The sequence below is a fragment of the Staurois parvus genome, unplaced genomic scaffold (genome assembly GCF_062004578.1).
Source record: "Staurois parvus isolate SC_StPar_1 unplaced genomic scaffold, SC_StPar_1.0 ptg000099l, whole genome shotgun sequence".
NCBI classification, from domain to species: domain Eukaryota; kingdom Metazoa; phylum Chordata; class Amphibia; order Anura; family Ranidae; genus Staurois; species Staurois parvus.
Genome location: NW_028317895.1, coordinates 1,469,526 through 1,483,812, shown reverse-complemented (window position 1 = coordinate 1,483,812; position 14,287 = coordinate 1,469,526). Strand labels below are relative to the sequence as shown.

Below are 14,287 nucleotides of genomic sequence, written 5' to 3'. Positions count from 1 at the left end.
TGCTACAGAGGGATGCAAAATGTTGATCCCTGAATTGATACACATGAGCCCATGAAATGAAATGGGGACATTTATTAATCCAGCCACAAGGCAAAGTAAAACTAAACAGGAGCAGTGATATATATATATAATACAAGGCTACAGTCTGAGTCATAAATTCCTCCTTTGACTGCTCTAAAGTCCACAATTTTGTCTGCAATAAGCCTTATGCCAGTGATGGCGAACCTTTTTGAGCCCGAGTGCCCAAACTGCAACACAAAACCAACTTTTTTATTTCAAAGTGCCAACACTGGAATTAATCACTTGCCTACCGGGCACTTCTACCCCCTTCCTGCCCAGGACAATTTTCAGCTTTCAGTGCTGTTGCACTTAACAATGACAATTGTGCGGTCATGCAACACTGTAACCATATGCAATTTTTATCATTTTTTCACACAAATAGAGCTTTTTTTGGTGGTATTTATTCACCACTGGGTGTTTTATTTTTTGCACTATAAATGAAAAAAGAGCAAAAAATTTAAAACATAAAAGGTTTTCTTTGCTTCTATTCTAAAAGTTTGCAAACAGGTAATATTTCTTCTTTGATGTGCATTGGTGAGGCTGCACTGATAGGCAGCACTGATGAGGCGGCACTGGTGAGCATTGATGAGGAGGCACTGATGATGCACTGATATGCAGGAAATGATGGGCACTGACAAGCGGCACTGACTGATAGTGCCAACTGGAGGCACTGACAGACGGCACTGACCGGCGGCACTGCTGGGCATCATTGATGGGTGGCACTGATGGGCAGCACTAATGAGGTGTCACAGATAGGTGGCACTGATATGCGGCACTGATTGGTGGCACTGATAGGGGACACTGATAATGGGTACTTATAGACAGCACTGATAGGTGGCACTGACTGACATCACTGCTGGGCACTGACTGGCACAACCGCTGAGCACTGACTGGTGGCACTGACTGGCAGCACTGCTGGGCTGCACTGATGGGCACTGGTGGGTTGGCACAGGTGGGTGGCACTACTGGGCACAGGTGGGTGCATTGCTGGGCACAGTTGGGCGCACTGCTGGGCACAGGCGGGTGCATTGCTGGGCACAGGTGGGCGGAACTTGTGTGTGGCACTGCTGGGCACCGATCATCAGGGCACTGATGATCAGTGACCCTAATGATCGGTGCCGTTTCCTGCTCTGACAACTGCCGGTTTTCGGCAGTACTTTCCTCACGATCTGACAGCGTGAGGAAAGTGCAGCCGAGAACCGGCATTTGCATTTCCCGGTGATCAGCGTGTCATTGGACACGGCTGATCACGTGGTAAAAGGCCGCTGTGATTGGCCTTTTACCACGTCACGTGATCAGCTGTGTCCGTAGGACACAGCGATCACGGAGATCGCCCGGCGCGTGCCCCCCGGGCGTGCGCAGGAGAGCACGTTCTTCCTCTTCTTCCTGGCGTGCCCACTGAGATGGCTCTGCGTGCCAGCTCTGGCACGCGTGCCATAGGTTCACCATCACTGCCTTATGCTGACCATGTATTATTTATACATTTGTGTAGAGTGGAAATGTGTCTTATCTTTAGTTAAAAATATGTCTTTGAAGTTTTCAAACTGTTGCACTTAGCTGCCAGGAATACAGATGCATAGGTCTATAAGCCTGTTGCAAAGACTTTATAGAAGCGTACCCAGCCTGATTTGTAATTAATTGTGTCTTTATATGCTTGATAAATGTCCCCAATGCCTCTTCACACATCAACTTTTGTAGCGGTGATCACAAACAGGGACATTTAACAATTCTGACACAAGGCAAAGCATACTTAATAGGAACAGTGAGATGCATTGTGAGACAGATTTACAGCCTGAGCCACAAATTCCTTTTTCGGGTGCTCTAAAGTCCATACTCGTGACTGCATTAATCCCGACTCTGACCACTTCTTAATTATATTCTTGTTTAGTGTGGAAATCTGGACCCCAATGTAAATTCTCCTGTCAGTATTCAATTCAAAAACAGTAAAACTGTAATTTATGTGTTTAGCCCATTTGTTTACCTTACTCCCTTACCTCTCTTCCACTCTCTATCACATTCTGCCCAGTGTAAAGGTTTCCTTACCTGGTGAAGCCAGTTATTTTCACCTTAGTCCCTCCATCCAGGACCCCCGGCTTATGTTGTTTCCACCTACAGAGACCCCTTGTTAACTGTCGTGATCCAGTCTCCTTCACTGCCATCTTTCTGACATCATCTCTCAGAATTAGATCCCTTCTGCTGGCTGGTCAATAGGAGCAAGGTGCTAAGGGCAATGCAACTTCTGTCAGCATGCACAGGAATTATATCAATATTGACTGTCCAATGACAGGAGAGGAACATCTCTGGACCAGGGAAAAGCAATGGGGGTAAGAGTGGTGGAGGACAAACAGAGGACTGGAGATTAGACCTATCTTCTCTTCTGTAGGGCACACTAGGAGGTCATTGTGCCAGAATGTGCAAATGTGCTTTGCACCCCATCCTGAGGAATTTACTTCTGCTTTAAAACTGATCTTAACATGGACAAGGGAAAAGGACTGGGAACTGCAAGACAGAAATGAGCATTTTGTCTAAAACTTGCGTTTGATGTGTAATTTACTTTTTTTATGAAGGACCATAAATAATCTGCAAATAAACCATAAATATCTAAAAAAATATATTTTTGGATAGTCATTAAAAGAAATGTATAGTGGTCAGCAACAGACGGCTGCTAATTTTTATCACACACTTAGTGCTCCAGGGATCCTTTGTCATTAAACAAGATAATAGTTTCCCTTCAAGAGGTTCAGCAAAACAAAATCTGTAGGTTTGCATTTAGAAGCATTGATTAAACATTGCACTTTTTAAACACCTCTGATTATCTCTGCAAAAATTATTTTAAAAATAGAATATATACATTTAAACACTGATGTTAAATTGCTGTCCTTTAGATCATTAGCAACCAACTGAGGAAATATGGTTATAATAAAGGATGAATCTGTGTTAGCTGTATCATAGTCCAACATTCTTTAAGTCATATTTTAAATAGCTACAGTGCAAATTACAAGCAAGCTTCCATGACAGAAGGCTTTGCATGAAAGCTATATCATGGTTTTTAATGAGGAATACTTTTATTTAACATGACATACAGGATGAACACAATGAAGCACTGTACAAAGAATTTCTGAAACAGCTGAATGTGGTCCTTGTAAGTATACATGTTCCTTTATAATTGTTATAGTCAACAGATGAAATACAGTTTTATAGATTTGGGGCCCTTTTCATTTTTTCCTACTTCTTTCCTTTCTGGAAACGGGAGTTTACTGATAAAAAGATATCAATGAATGATACAGTTTTCCATTATATTTCAGTGAATCCAAAACTCTTAGTTTTGCTCATACTTTTATTATATTTGAAGAAAAAAATTAATTTATTGGTTAAGAGTACATATGAGATTAGGCTCAGCTTAATATGTGGTCAAATTAGGTCATTTCAAACGATAAACATAATTGTGCTCATTAATACATAATAAAAAATTGCCAAAAATTACATAAATTCTATATATGTGAATTAATATTTCCAAGTGTTCATTTGGTTATAAGTGAAAGTCCATCATCGTTCATCTCAATCCAATAGTGAAGACCACCACATGGATAATAGGAATGCACGCTTACCGACTGAAGTGTGCATTTCTATTATCCAAGTGGTGGTCTTAACTTCACTATTGGACTGAGCTGAATGGTGATGGACTTTCACTTATAACCAAATCAACACTTAGAAATATTAATTCACATACATGGACTGTATGTAATTTCTGGCAATTTTTTATTATGTATTAATGAGTACAATTATATTTATAGTTTGAAATGTACTTTTTGACAACTAAAATTTGTTTGCGTATAGCGTGGCTGTCACAAGTTAGCTTGCAGCCTCTTGTGTGTTACTCTTACCTCCATGCTGCTCTAGATTCCTTCACATGTGTGTTTGTCTGTGCTCTCCTGTGGGCATCGTCTGCTATTCCCTGGGTTTTATGTCCTTCCCTTCCATCACTTCCTGTCCCACCTCCTTGTCTGCCTGTCTGTTTAAGATGTGCTCAGACTGGGCCACATTGCCTGAGCAACGTTTGTTGTCGGAGCTCTCCTGTGTTCTGCTGTGTATCTGTTTTTGAATATCTGTGTACAGACCCCGGCTTCGTCCCTGACATTCCTCCTATTGTCTATCCGTGTACCGACCCCGGCTTCGTTCCTGTCATTGCTAGTTTTCCTCGGCTTGCCAACTGGATCTCCTGTCTCTACTCCCATTGTACACTGCTCCCGCTAGCGGTCTCTTCTACCTCAGCTGGGTGTACCTGGGGGCCGCGACCTGGTTCCAGCCTGCTCCAAGTCCATCCCCACAATCAGGGGCCCTGGTGAACAAGTAGGCTGGGGCTTAGACTCCACGCCCTGGGGAAGCCCAAGCTGTGGTTTGATAGAGCTCACTATCATAGACGTGACAGTGGCTCAATGTACCATCATATAAAAAATATCTCATAGCAGAGCCTTTTGCTTAATGTTAACTTTTGAAACTGTGGGACAGGGAATGCCCCAGACACAGGTGACTGGGCCAGCACCTGCAGCTTCTTTTCTAGTTCGACCAAACAAGGATTCAGACTGAAATCTAGCTCAACCCTAGTTAGATGCAAACAAAACAATAGATAACCAAAATGCAAGTGTTAAAAAATGTACACAATTCATCCAGAACAAAAGTGATAAGAAATAAGGATTGCTTGCAAAGAAAATATAGACAGATATGTAGAAATAAAAGAAGAAACAAAAGACAAAGAAAATCAAAAGAATTTAGGCAAAGCCCTACTATTTTTTTCCAGCCCTCCCTTCCCAAAGCCCTACTATTTTTTTCCAGCCCTCTAACTCATTCTATTAGGCTTTTTTCCTCTTACCTTGTGAAGACAGATATACTCAATTAAGTCCCCCATCCAAATCCCACATCTCCGTTGTTTCAAGGGGGGCATTGCTAATCCATTTCTGCAAAGTGCTCCTGAGCACGCTGGTCCCCTCCACTCCTCTCTGTTGACATTACTCTTCTCCTCAGTCCTAAGAGAAGCCCGCTATAGGCCATACTATAGAAAGTGCCCGTACAGTACACCCAAAGAAGGCCTCAAACCAGGTAAACCAAGCAAACAGAAGAGGAGAAGGTTCTAGGCCAGAGCATCATGTGACCATGGCTATGGGTAAGTAAAAAGGTCTTTTAAGGTTATTTTTTACTATAGTGATTATATGATGTTATCCTAAAATGGGGCTTTAAATGAGAAGACGTTATCCTATTGTAAACACACTCTATTGTTAACCTGTTGTTTATTCAGTTCTACAACCACTTGGTAGGGAGCTACATGCTCCTTCTCTCACTTGCCTATATAGTCTAAGAGACAATGTTTGTCTATGCATTGCAGAAATGTGTATTACTACAACATGCATTAAAACGCATGCACTAACTCACTGCACACATGTAAATTGGCCCTGAAAGCCACTGCTTCAGTATACAAAGCTCCCAACTGTCCCACATTTGGAGTGACTGTACCTCATTTGTAATGGAATTCCTCTGGTTCTCTGTCCTCCTCAAATCTCCCTTTTCTACCTCTGGTCTTGATATGTGTATCTAAAAATCTATGTAACTGCAAACGTTTATATTACTCTAAATGTTTCATTTGTCTCTCAGTTTATTTTCAAACCTTTTTTGTGTTAAAATGGTTATAAAGTCTAACCAATTTTTACCTTATTACACTCCTTGCATTAAGGTAAAAAATCATTAGGCATCAGCACCCCCCCTCACTCCCTCTCCCCCTTTTAATTACCTGAGCCCTCATTCAATCCAGCACTGTGCACACCTGCAGCTCTTCTCTCTGTTTAGTGCCTGGTCTCACAGGCTTTTCTGGGGTCCCGGGAGCCATTGGCTCTTGCTGCTGTCAGTCAAAGCCATTGATGAGGGAGTGGGTGCGGACTCGAGTCCCACTGTCTGTGCCAGCTTCCTATGGGGGCACTGGACAGTCAGGAGCTATGGCAGGGGACTTGAAGAGAGTAGGTTCGAGTCTGCTCTTTGCAATTCCATTGCTCCACAGAGCAGGTAAGTATTAACCTTTTTGTTATTAAAAAAAATTAATTTACAACCACTTTAACCACTTCCCGACCGGCCGTTGTATATAAACGGCCGGATGGTGGCACTGCAGGGTCGGGTGGCCGTTTATAAACGGCCTCCCCTCACCCTGCTTGTGCGTGCTCCCCGGGAGCGCGCAGCACCGCGATCCGGTGCCCACTGTGTCCTCCGGACACAGTGAAACACCGATCGTCGGACGGGACCTCTGTGCGAGGTCCCGATCATGTGATCACTGATTGGCCAATCAGTGATCACATGCAAAGTAGTAAGCAAGATGTCACTTGTGACATCATTGCTTACTACGTGTGAAATCTGTGAATGATCACAGAGGTCACATGGTACAAGGCTATTCACAACAGCCTTGTACCATGTGACAAGCTGTGACCAATCACAGCTCACTCAGTAGTTCTCAATCGCTGCCAAGAATGCAGACAGAGAGAAAGAGAAATGATTGCTTTTACATCCTATATGGGTGTAAAAACAATCAGTGTAAAAAAAAAAAAAATCTTCATCACCCCCCAAAAGTAGTACAGTGTCACCATGGTGACACTGTACTGCTAGGGTGACAGTATGTAAAAAAAATAAAATAAATAATATAAAAAAAAATAAAAATGGAAAAAAAAAGTTTAAAAATTATAATTTTTGGTTATAAACTAATTTGGCTTATTTTTTTTTACTAAAAAGATAACGGAATAAATTTTGGCCAAGATTTATGATTAAATATAATTTATTTGCAAACTTTTATAAGAAAAATGCTTTTTTTCAACATTTTTGGACATTTTCATTTACATAGCAAAAAAAAAATAATAATCCCAGCGGTGAATAAATACCACCAAAATAAAGTTTCATCTGTCTCAAAAAAATGTTAAAAAAGTCTTATGGGTACAGTATTTCATGACCGCGCAATTGTCCTTCAAAGTGTGATAGCTCTGAAAGCTGAAAATTGCCCCGGTCAGGAAGGGGGTAAAAGTGTCCGGACTGGATGTGGTTAATATACGGTACTGTATGTTTTCAAATCAATCTACCTAATTTCTAGTATTTACTATCTACTTTCACGTACCAGTTTGAAATGCATACTGCATATCCCCAACATTCTAAGATAAGAAAGACAATCATTTTTAGAGCAGAATATCCAGTGCGTGCAACAAAGTTTTGCGTAGATATATTCCCTACCATATTATTTAAGTCACAAATTAACTTTTATACCGTATCTTTCAGAAAGACGTTGGCTGTTCTCTTGATGATGTTCTAGGTACAACAAATATTCTGGTATGCAATATACTTAATAATTGTGTTTTCATAGTACATAGGATTCACAACAGATTGCTTACTGCTCTCAAAATAAATGGCAGAGTTTATAGAAAACAATCATGGTATCAGAGAGATAACATTTGAATATTCGCTCTAAACATTGTAGGATAAGAAAGCTGATTGATTCATCTTCTGGCTAGCAACTGAATATTCCACCACCTGCCTGACCCACCTACCACTGCCCACAGCCAGTATCATTTTAAAATGGCACTGTGCCTGGCAGCAACATCTGCAACACCATTAACAAAATGTTGTCACTTGTTTTACCATTCATAAAGCAAGGTAAATGTTTCTTCTAACAGTGCTTGCATAGACTTTTGAATGGGTGGTAACCTTGTCTCAGATGGTGCATTCTACATATGAACAGAAATTATGAGTCCTCAGCTCATCTTGTGGTTCCACAGCTGGTTTGAACACAAAGAGACACAATACATGGCTGACTTTATTTTCAGGCTTTCACAAGTGTACCCTTTTTTCTGCCAGAGCCAATTAGTATTTTGCACATGTTTAAAAAAAAACATTATAGCCCTGAAGAATAATTTAAACCCCCAAAACATTATACATTTTCTGAAAGCAGTGACGCTGGAGAACAAAACAATGGTAGTGTCAATTTATTATGTCACATGGTAATACCGCAACAGTTTATCATGTGTAAAGTTCAGTGAAAATACACTTAAGTTAACTTTATGAAACACATATGCAGACATATGACTGGGTTGAGGAAATAAATACCTAACATGTCAAGCCCTAAAATTGTATGCCCCTGTGCCAAACCTCAAAACCATACATTTTTCACAGATGATGTTTCCTAAATGTCATCAGTAGAGATGAGCGAATCGAACCAGGCGAACTGGAATTCGATACGAATTTCAGGAAAAATTCGATTCGCGGCGAATCCGAATATTTGCCTACTTCGGGTGCGCGAATCGGATTTTTCCCGATCAGCCGGCAAAAGTGTCCCTGCAGAGAGCTCCGCTATTTATGACATTTCTCTGACAGTTCCTTCACATGTACAGCGGTTGAAACATTGTATCTATTAGTTTCCATTTAGGATACAGATGTTTCAACCGCTGTACATGTGAAGGAGCTGTCAGAGAACTGTCAGAAATAGAGGAACTCTGCACATACACTTTTTGCCGGTTTGGAATTCTTATTTTCATCCTACTTCTTCTTCTTCTTCTTCATCCTCATCCTTCAGAAGAAGAAGAAGAGGATGAGGATGAAGAAGAAGAAGAAGAAGTAGGATGAAAATAAGAATAATTCCAAGCCGGCAAAAAGTGTATCTGCAGAGCTCCTCTATTCTGCAGATACACTTAGAGGAGCTCTGCAGATACACTTAGAGGAGCTCTGCAGATACACTTTTTGCCGGCTTGGAATTAATCTTATTTTCATCCTACTTCTTCTTCTTCTTCTTCTTCTTCATCCTCATCCTCATCCTTAGAAGAAGAAGAAGAGGATGAGGATGAGGATGAAGAAGAAGAAGAAGAAGAAGAAGAGGAAGTAGGATGAAAATAAGAATAATTCCAAGCCGGCAAAAAGTGTATCTGCAGAGCTCCTCTAAGTGTATCTGCAGAATAGAGGAGCTCTGCAGATACACTTTTTGCCGGCTTGGAATTAATCTTATTTTCATCCTACTTCTTCTTCTTCTTCTTCTTCTTCATCCTCATCCTCATCCTCAGAAGAAGAAGAAGAGGATGAGGATGAGGATGAAGAAGAAGTAGGATGAAAATAAGAATAATTCCAAGCCGGCAAAAAGTGTATCTGCAGAGCTCCTCTATTCTGCAGATACACTTAGAGGAGCTCTGCAGATACACTTTTTGCCGGCTTGTAATTATTCTTATTTTCATCCTACTTCTTCTTCTTCATCCTCATCCTCATCCTCAGAAGAAGAAGAGGATGAGGATGAAGAAGAAGAAGAAGTAGGATGAAAATAAGAATAATTCCAAGCCGGCAAAAAGTGTATCTGCAGAGCTCCTCCATTCTGCAGATACACTTAGAGGAGCTCTGCAGATACACTTTTTGCCGGCTTGGAATTAATCTTATTTTCATCCTACTTCTTCTTCTTCATCCTCATCCTCAGAAGAAGAAGAAGAGGATGAGGATGAGGATGAAGAAGAAGAAGAAGAAGAAGTAGGATGAAAATAAGAATAATTCCAAGCCGGCAAAAAGTGTATCTGCAGAGCTCCTCTATTCTGCAGATACACTTAGAGGAGCTCTGCAGATACACTTTTTGCCGGCTTGGAATTATTCTTATTTTAGAGCTTTTTAGAGATTTTTAGAGCTCCAGAGTCACAGAACTGTCAGAAATAGCCTATTTCTGACAGTTCTGGGACATTCACTCCATACAGCGGTTTCAACCGCTGTATGGAGTGAATGTCACAGAACTGTCAGAAATAGCCTATTTCTGACAGTTCTGGGACATTCACTCCATACAGCGGTTGAAACATTGTATCTATTTGTTTCCATAAATGGATCCATTTATGGAAACAAATAGATACAATGTTTCAACCGCTGTATGGAGTGAATGTCACAGAACTGTCAGAAATAGACAGAAACTGTCACAGAACTGTCCTTCTTCTCATCCTTCTCCTTCTTCTCATCCTTCTTCTCATCCTTCTTCTCATCCTTCTCCTTCTTCTCATCCTTCTCCTTCTTCTCATCCTTCTCCTTCTCCTTCTTCTCATCCTTCTTCTCATCCTTCTCCTTCTTCTCATCCTTCTTCTCATCCTTCTCCTTCTTCTCATCCTTCTCCTTCTTCTCATCCTTCTCCTTCTTCTCATACTTCTCCTTCTTCTCATCCTTCTCCTTCTTCTCATCCTTCTCCTTCTTCTCATCCTTCTCCTTCTCCTTCTTCTCATCCTTCTCCTTCTCCTTCTCCTTCTTCTCATCCTTCTCCTTCTTCTCATCCTTCTTCTCATCCTTCTCCTTCTTCTCATCCTTCTCCTTCTCCTTCTTCTCATCCTTCTCCTTCTTCTCATCCTTCTTCTTCTCATCCTTCTCCTTCTTCTCATCCTTCTTCTCATCCTTCTCCTTCTTCTCATCCTTCTTCTCATCCTTCTTCTCATCCTTCTCCTTCTTCTCATCCTTCTCCTTCTTCTCATCCTTCTCCTTCTCCTTCTTCTCATCCTTCTCCTTCTTCTCATCCTTCTCCTTCTTCTCATCCTTCTCCTTCTCCTTCTTCTCATCCTTCTCCTTCTCCTTCTTCTCATCCTTCTCCTTCTCCATCTTCTCATCCTTCTCCTTCTCCTTCTTCTCATCCTTCTCCTTCTCCTTCTTCTCATCCTTCTCCTTCTTCTCATCCTTCTCCTTCTCATCCATCTCCTTCTCCTTCTTCTCATCCTTCTCCTTCTTCTCATCCTTCTCCTTCTCCTTCTTCTCATCCTTCTCCTTCTCCTTCCTCATCTCCAAGGGCATTTAAATTAAAGGTACAGTGTTCTGCACTAATTTAAAGGCTCTCTGAAGCCTAGAAACCCTTTTTATAAGTTAACTTCGTAGCGAATAAATTCGCATCGAATCAAATTTCTTCCTGAAATTCGCGAATCAGCCGAATCGAATTTTTGAATAATTCGCTCATCTCTAGTCATCAGTTTAGAGTTAGCCATGAATAATGGATCTAGAATTATTGCTCCTACGATGATGTGTGTTGATATATGTAACATGTGTAGCACAATCAACATGTTTGTACCATTGGTCTGTTTATGCTCTTATGTGCATGTATTTGGGAAATGGTGAAGGTTCTATTTTGGGGGGGGGGGGGGGTTTACAGGATATGTTTGCCTTTTAGAAAAAAATAATACATGCACATTTTTTTGCAAGTTAAAGAATATGCATTCATTATTTTTGTCTGCAGGAGCTTGGAAAACATTGCACCAGCAATCAGCAGATCGCTGGTGCCATGCAGTCTCCTGCAGATCTGTCAGTATATCTACTCGCTTGTATGGAATGTAGGAGCACGCAGATATACTGACAGGAAGAATGAATGAACTACCACGGCGCTCCACAGCGCTATGGTAGTTCATTGAGGACTACAAGCTGACAGCCGCTAAGGTTGTCAGTCATTCATTCACAGATGACTGTGAATGAGTGACACGGCCATGTGGGCCATGTGTTTTTGAAAATACATTTGACAGCTAGCAAGGGGGAAGAAGATTCCTTGGTAACTGTCAAAACAGGGATCGGGATGGGGGGGGGTGGGGGCTGATCTGATCGTAACATGTTACATGTTACACCCTGAATATGGGCGTTAACATGTAAAATATTATGAAAGGTGAACTTATTCTTTAAGTTTTTGGGTGTCACTTTAATTTTTAAAAATTTTTATCACACAAGGGACCAAAGGACCTCTATATGGTATTATTTTGTTGTGAAAGGACATCTATTAGACCCCTGATGTCTCACCTGCCCTCCACTGAAGCTAATGAAGCACAGATCCATTAAAGCTAATGAAGCCACTGCTGAACCCGGAAATTATGTGTTGCACGTTGCGGATTCATTTTAGGTAGGGGGATCAGTGAATGGATGTTCACCGGTATCTCTCCCCTCTACCTGGTGGCACTTGCCATGCCAGTTCCTGTTGCTGAGGTGGGACTGCGGAGCCACGGAAACATGGTGGGTGGCTTGCACTAGGGTGGGAAAACTACCAGGGGTGCATGGAAGCGCTCTAGTGGCTGTATAGTCACCCATTCACTTCCACTTTACAACCAACGTTTGGTTTGTCAGATTTTCCTGTCTTCTCTAGCAGCTGGAAGTGTGTGTGAAACACCCCACCACTGCTGATGTATGACATAAGTTGGTGGCGGAAAAAGGGTTACCCATTCTGTTTGTCTTAGGGTGACTTCTGGATCAGTGGAGGAGCAACAGAAGCACCTTTGGACAGCAGCACTGTTTAGAGAGAGTAGATGGAGTTTACATAAGTGACTAAGAAATTAAATCCTAACTTCTGCTAACATTTTTTAAGCAGTTACAGAACACTGTTCTCCTTTTTGGGATAAAGGTTTTACATACAAAAATAAAAGCTGAACATTGTAAGCACCCCGTCAGTGTTACTCTAACTTCCACTTTTTCTGTACAGTCTGGTCTGTTAAAATAAGTTGCAAAATAACAGGAGCAACAGAAAATATCACTTACAGGAGATATTCAGAAAAACAAAGACTGCTTTCTCAATACTAGTGACAGACTGTATTATAGATGTCATTATTGATTTTGCCTTTAGTACCGCTTTAAAGAAACAAAACATGCACTGTCTTCCATTTATGTATTGTGACGAGAATGTCTGAGATTGAGTGTGAATAAAGCTTACCATAGGTGGGCAGAGCTAAATACCAAAAGTCAATTGTGTTTTTTAGAGCTTTATCACATGACACAATGAATACGAACGCTGCTGTCATAAACTTATTGTATGTCTTATAGTAATATATGTATATATGAATGTCTAATGTCTAACTTTTTACAAATATAGGAACAAATTACTGACAATGCCGGAAAAATTGCTGATAGACTGGTTTATGAAATCCTCAAAATTGCGGTAAATTTCCAACATCTATTAATATCTAAGACATATCTTTAGCATATTTAGGTTTACTGTTCTGTGTAAAACTCTGAAGCAATTTCTAAACTATGTTCATCTATTCTTTAAAACATAAATTAATAGATACTAGACAGTTTATTGACTAAATAACAATACAGTGGCTAAATGGTTAGCACTTCCGTCTGGTAGTACTATGGTCGTTGGTTCAAATCCCACCCACCACCTGCCTAGAGTTTGCATGTTCTCCCTGTGTCTGCGTGGGTTTCCTCCAGGTACTCTGGTTTCCTCCCACACTCCAAATACATGCTGGTAGGTTAATTGGATCTTGTTTAAATTGGCCCTAGTATATGTATGAATGTAGGTAAGGGACTTTAGATTGTATGCCCCTTGAGGGTTAGGGACTGATGTGAATATACAATATATATATGTAAAGTGCTGCGTAAATTGACAGTGCTATATAAGTACCTGAAATAAATAAATAATAAATAAGATTACGTCCATGCAACCTAGAAAGGACTGGGTTGTAGGCATTCTGTGTTGTGAGTATTCATCCTGGGTATGAATTATTAGAATAAGGTGGACTTGGATGGCCTTGGAAAATAAAATTGTCTGCAAAAAGGTGCAAATGGGAACAGTTGGAAATCTCTTCTCTGCAGAGTTGTGGGTTTGGCATTAGGTGTTTTATGAACACCAGGTTACAGGCATCTTACTAGCAAATTTGACTGCTTTTGTCAAGTTCATTCCTTAGATTAAAAGTTAACTCCCTTACCTCCTTCCATTTAATAGCCTCCTTCACTTCTGAGAGTAAGGATTGTACAGACAAAACTATTTTCTTTTTAAAATAACAAACATACTTACCTGTCTTGTGCAATGGTTTTGCACAGGGCAGCCCTGATCCCCCTCTTCTAGGGACCCCCGCTGGCATTCCTGGTTCTTCCCTCCTACTGACTGCCCCATAGCAAGCAGCTTGCTTTGGAGTCACTCATGAGGGCTCGATCCTGAGCCAGACTTTGTGTGTCCATTGACACCCACTCCCTCCTCACAGGCTGTGATTGACAGCAGCAGGAGCCAGGTGCTGCCTCCATGGCCAGTGAGGAGAGAGAGAGAAAAAAGAGAGACGCTGCTCTTGGGCACAGTGCTGGCCTGAGTTTGGGCTCAGGTAAGTATTTGGGGGGCTGGGGGGGGGGGTTGAAAACAGGAAGGGTTTTTGTTTACCATAATGCAGAGAATGTCCTAAGGTAAACAAAAATGTTCTGCCTTTACAACCATTTATAGTCTGTGCATAACTTGTAATATAGCTGCTAGGAA

General features: G+C 41.1%; 1 protein-coding gene across 1 annotated transcript in view; it reads left to right on the top strand.

Moving 5' to 3' along the window:
* LOC149467808 (uncharacterized) overlaps positions 1-14,287 on the top strand; it is a gene marked incomplete at its 5' end in the record, with an annotated part of 45,609 nt that overhangs the window by 17,722 nt on the left and 13,600 nt on the right. Inside the window, 3 exons of the mRNA XM_089671170.1 lie at positions 3,146-3,202; positions 7,360-7,410; positions 12,911-12,976. Of these exons, the coding sequence (XP_089527296.1) occupies positions 3,146-3,202; positions 7,360-7,410; positions 12,911-12,976 (174 nt within the window). The remainder of the gene's footprint in view (positions 1-3,145; positions 3,203-7,359; positions 7,411-12,910; positions 12,977-14,287) is intronic.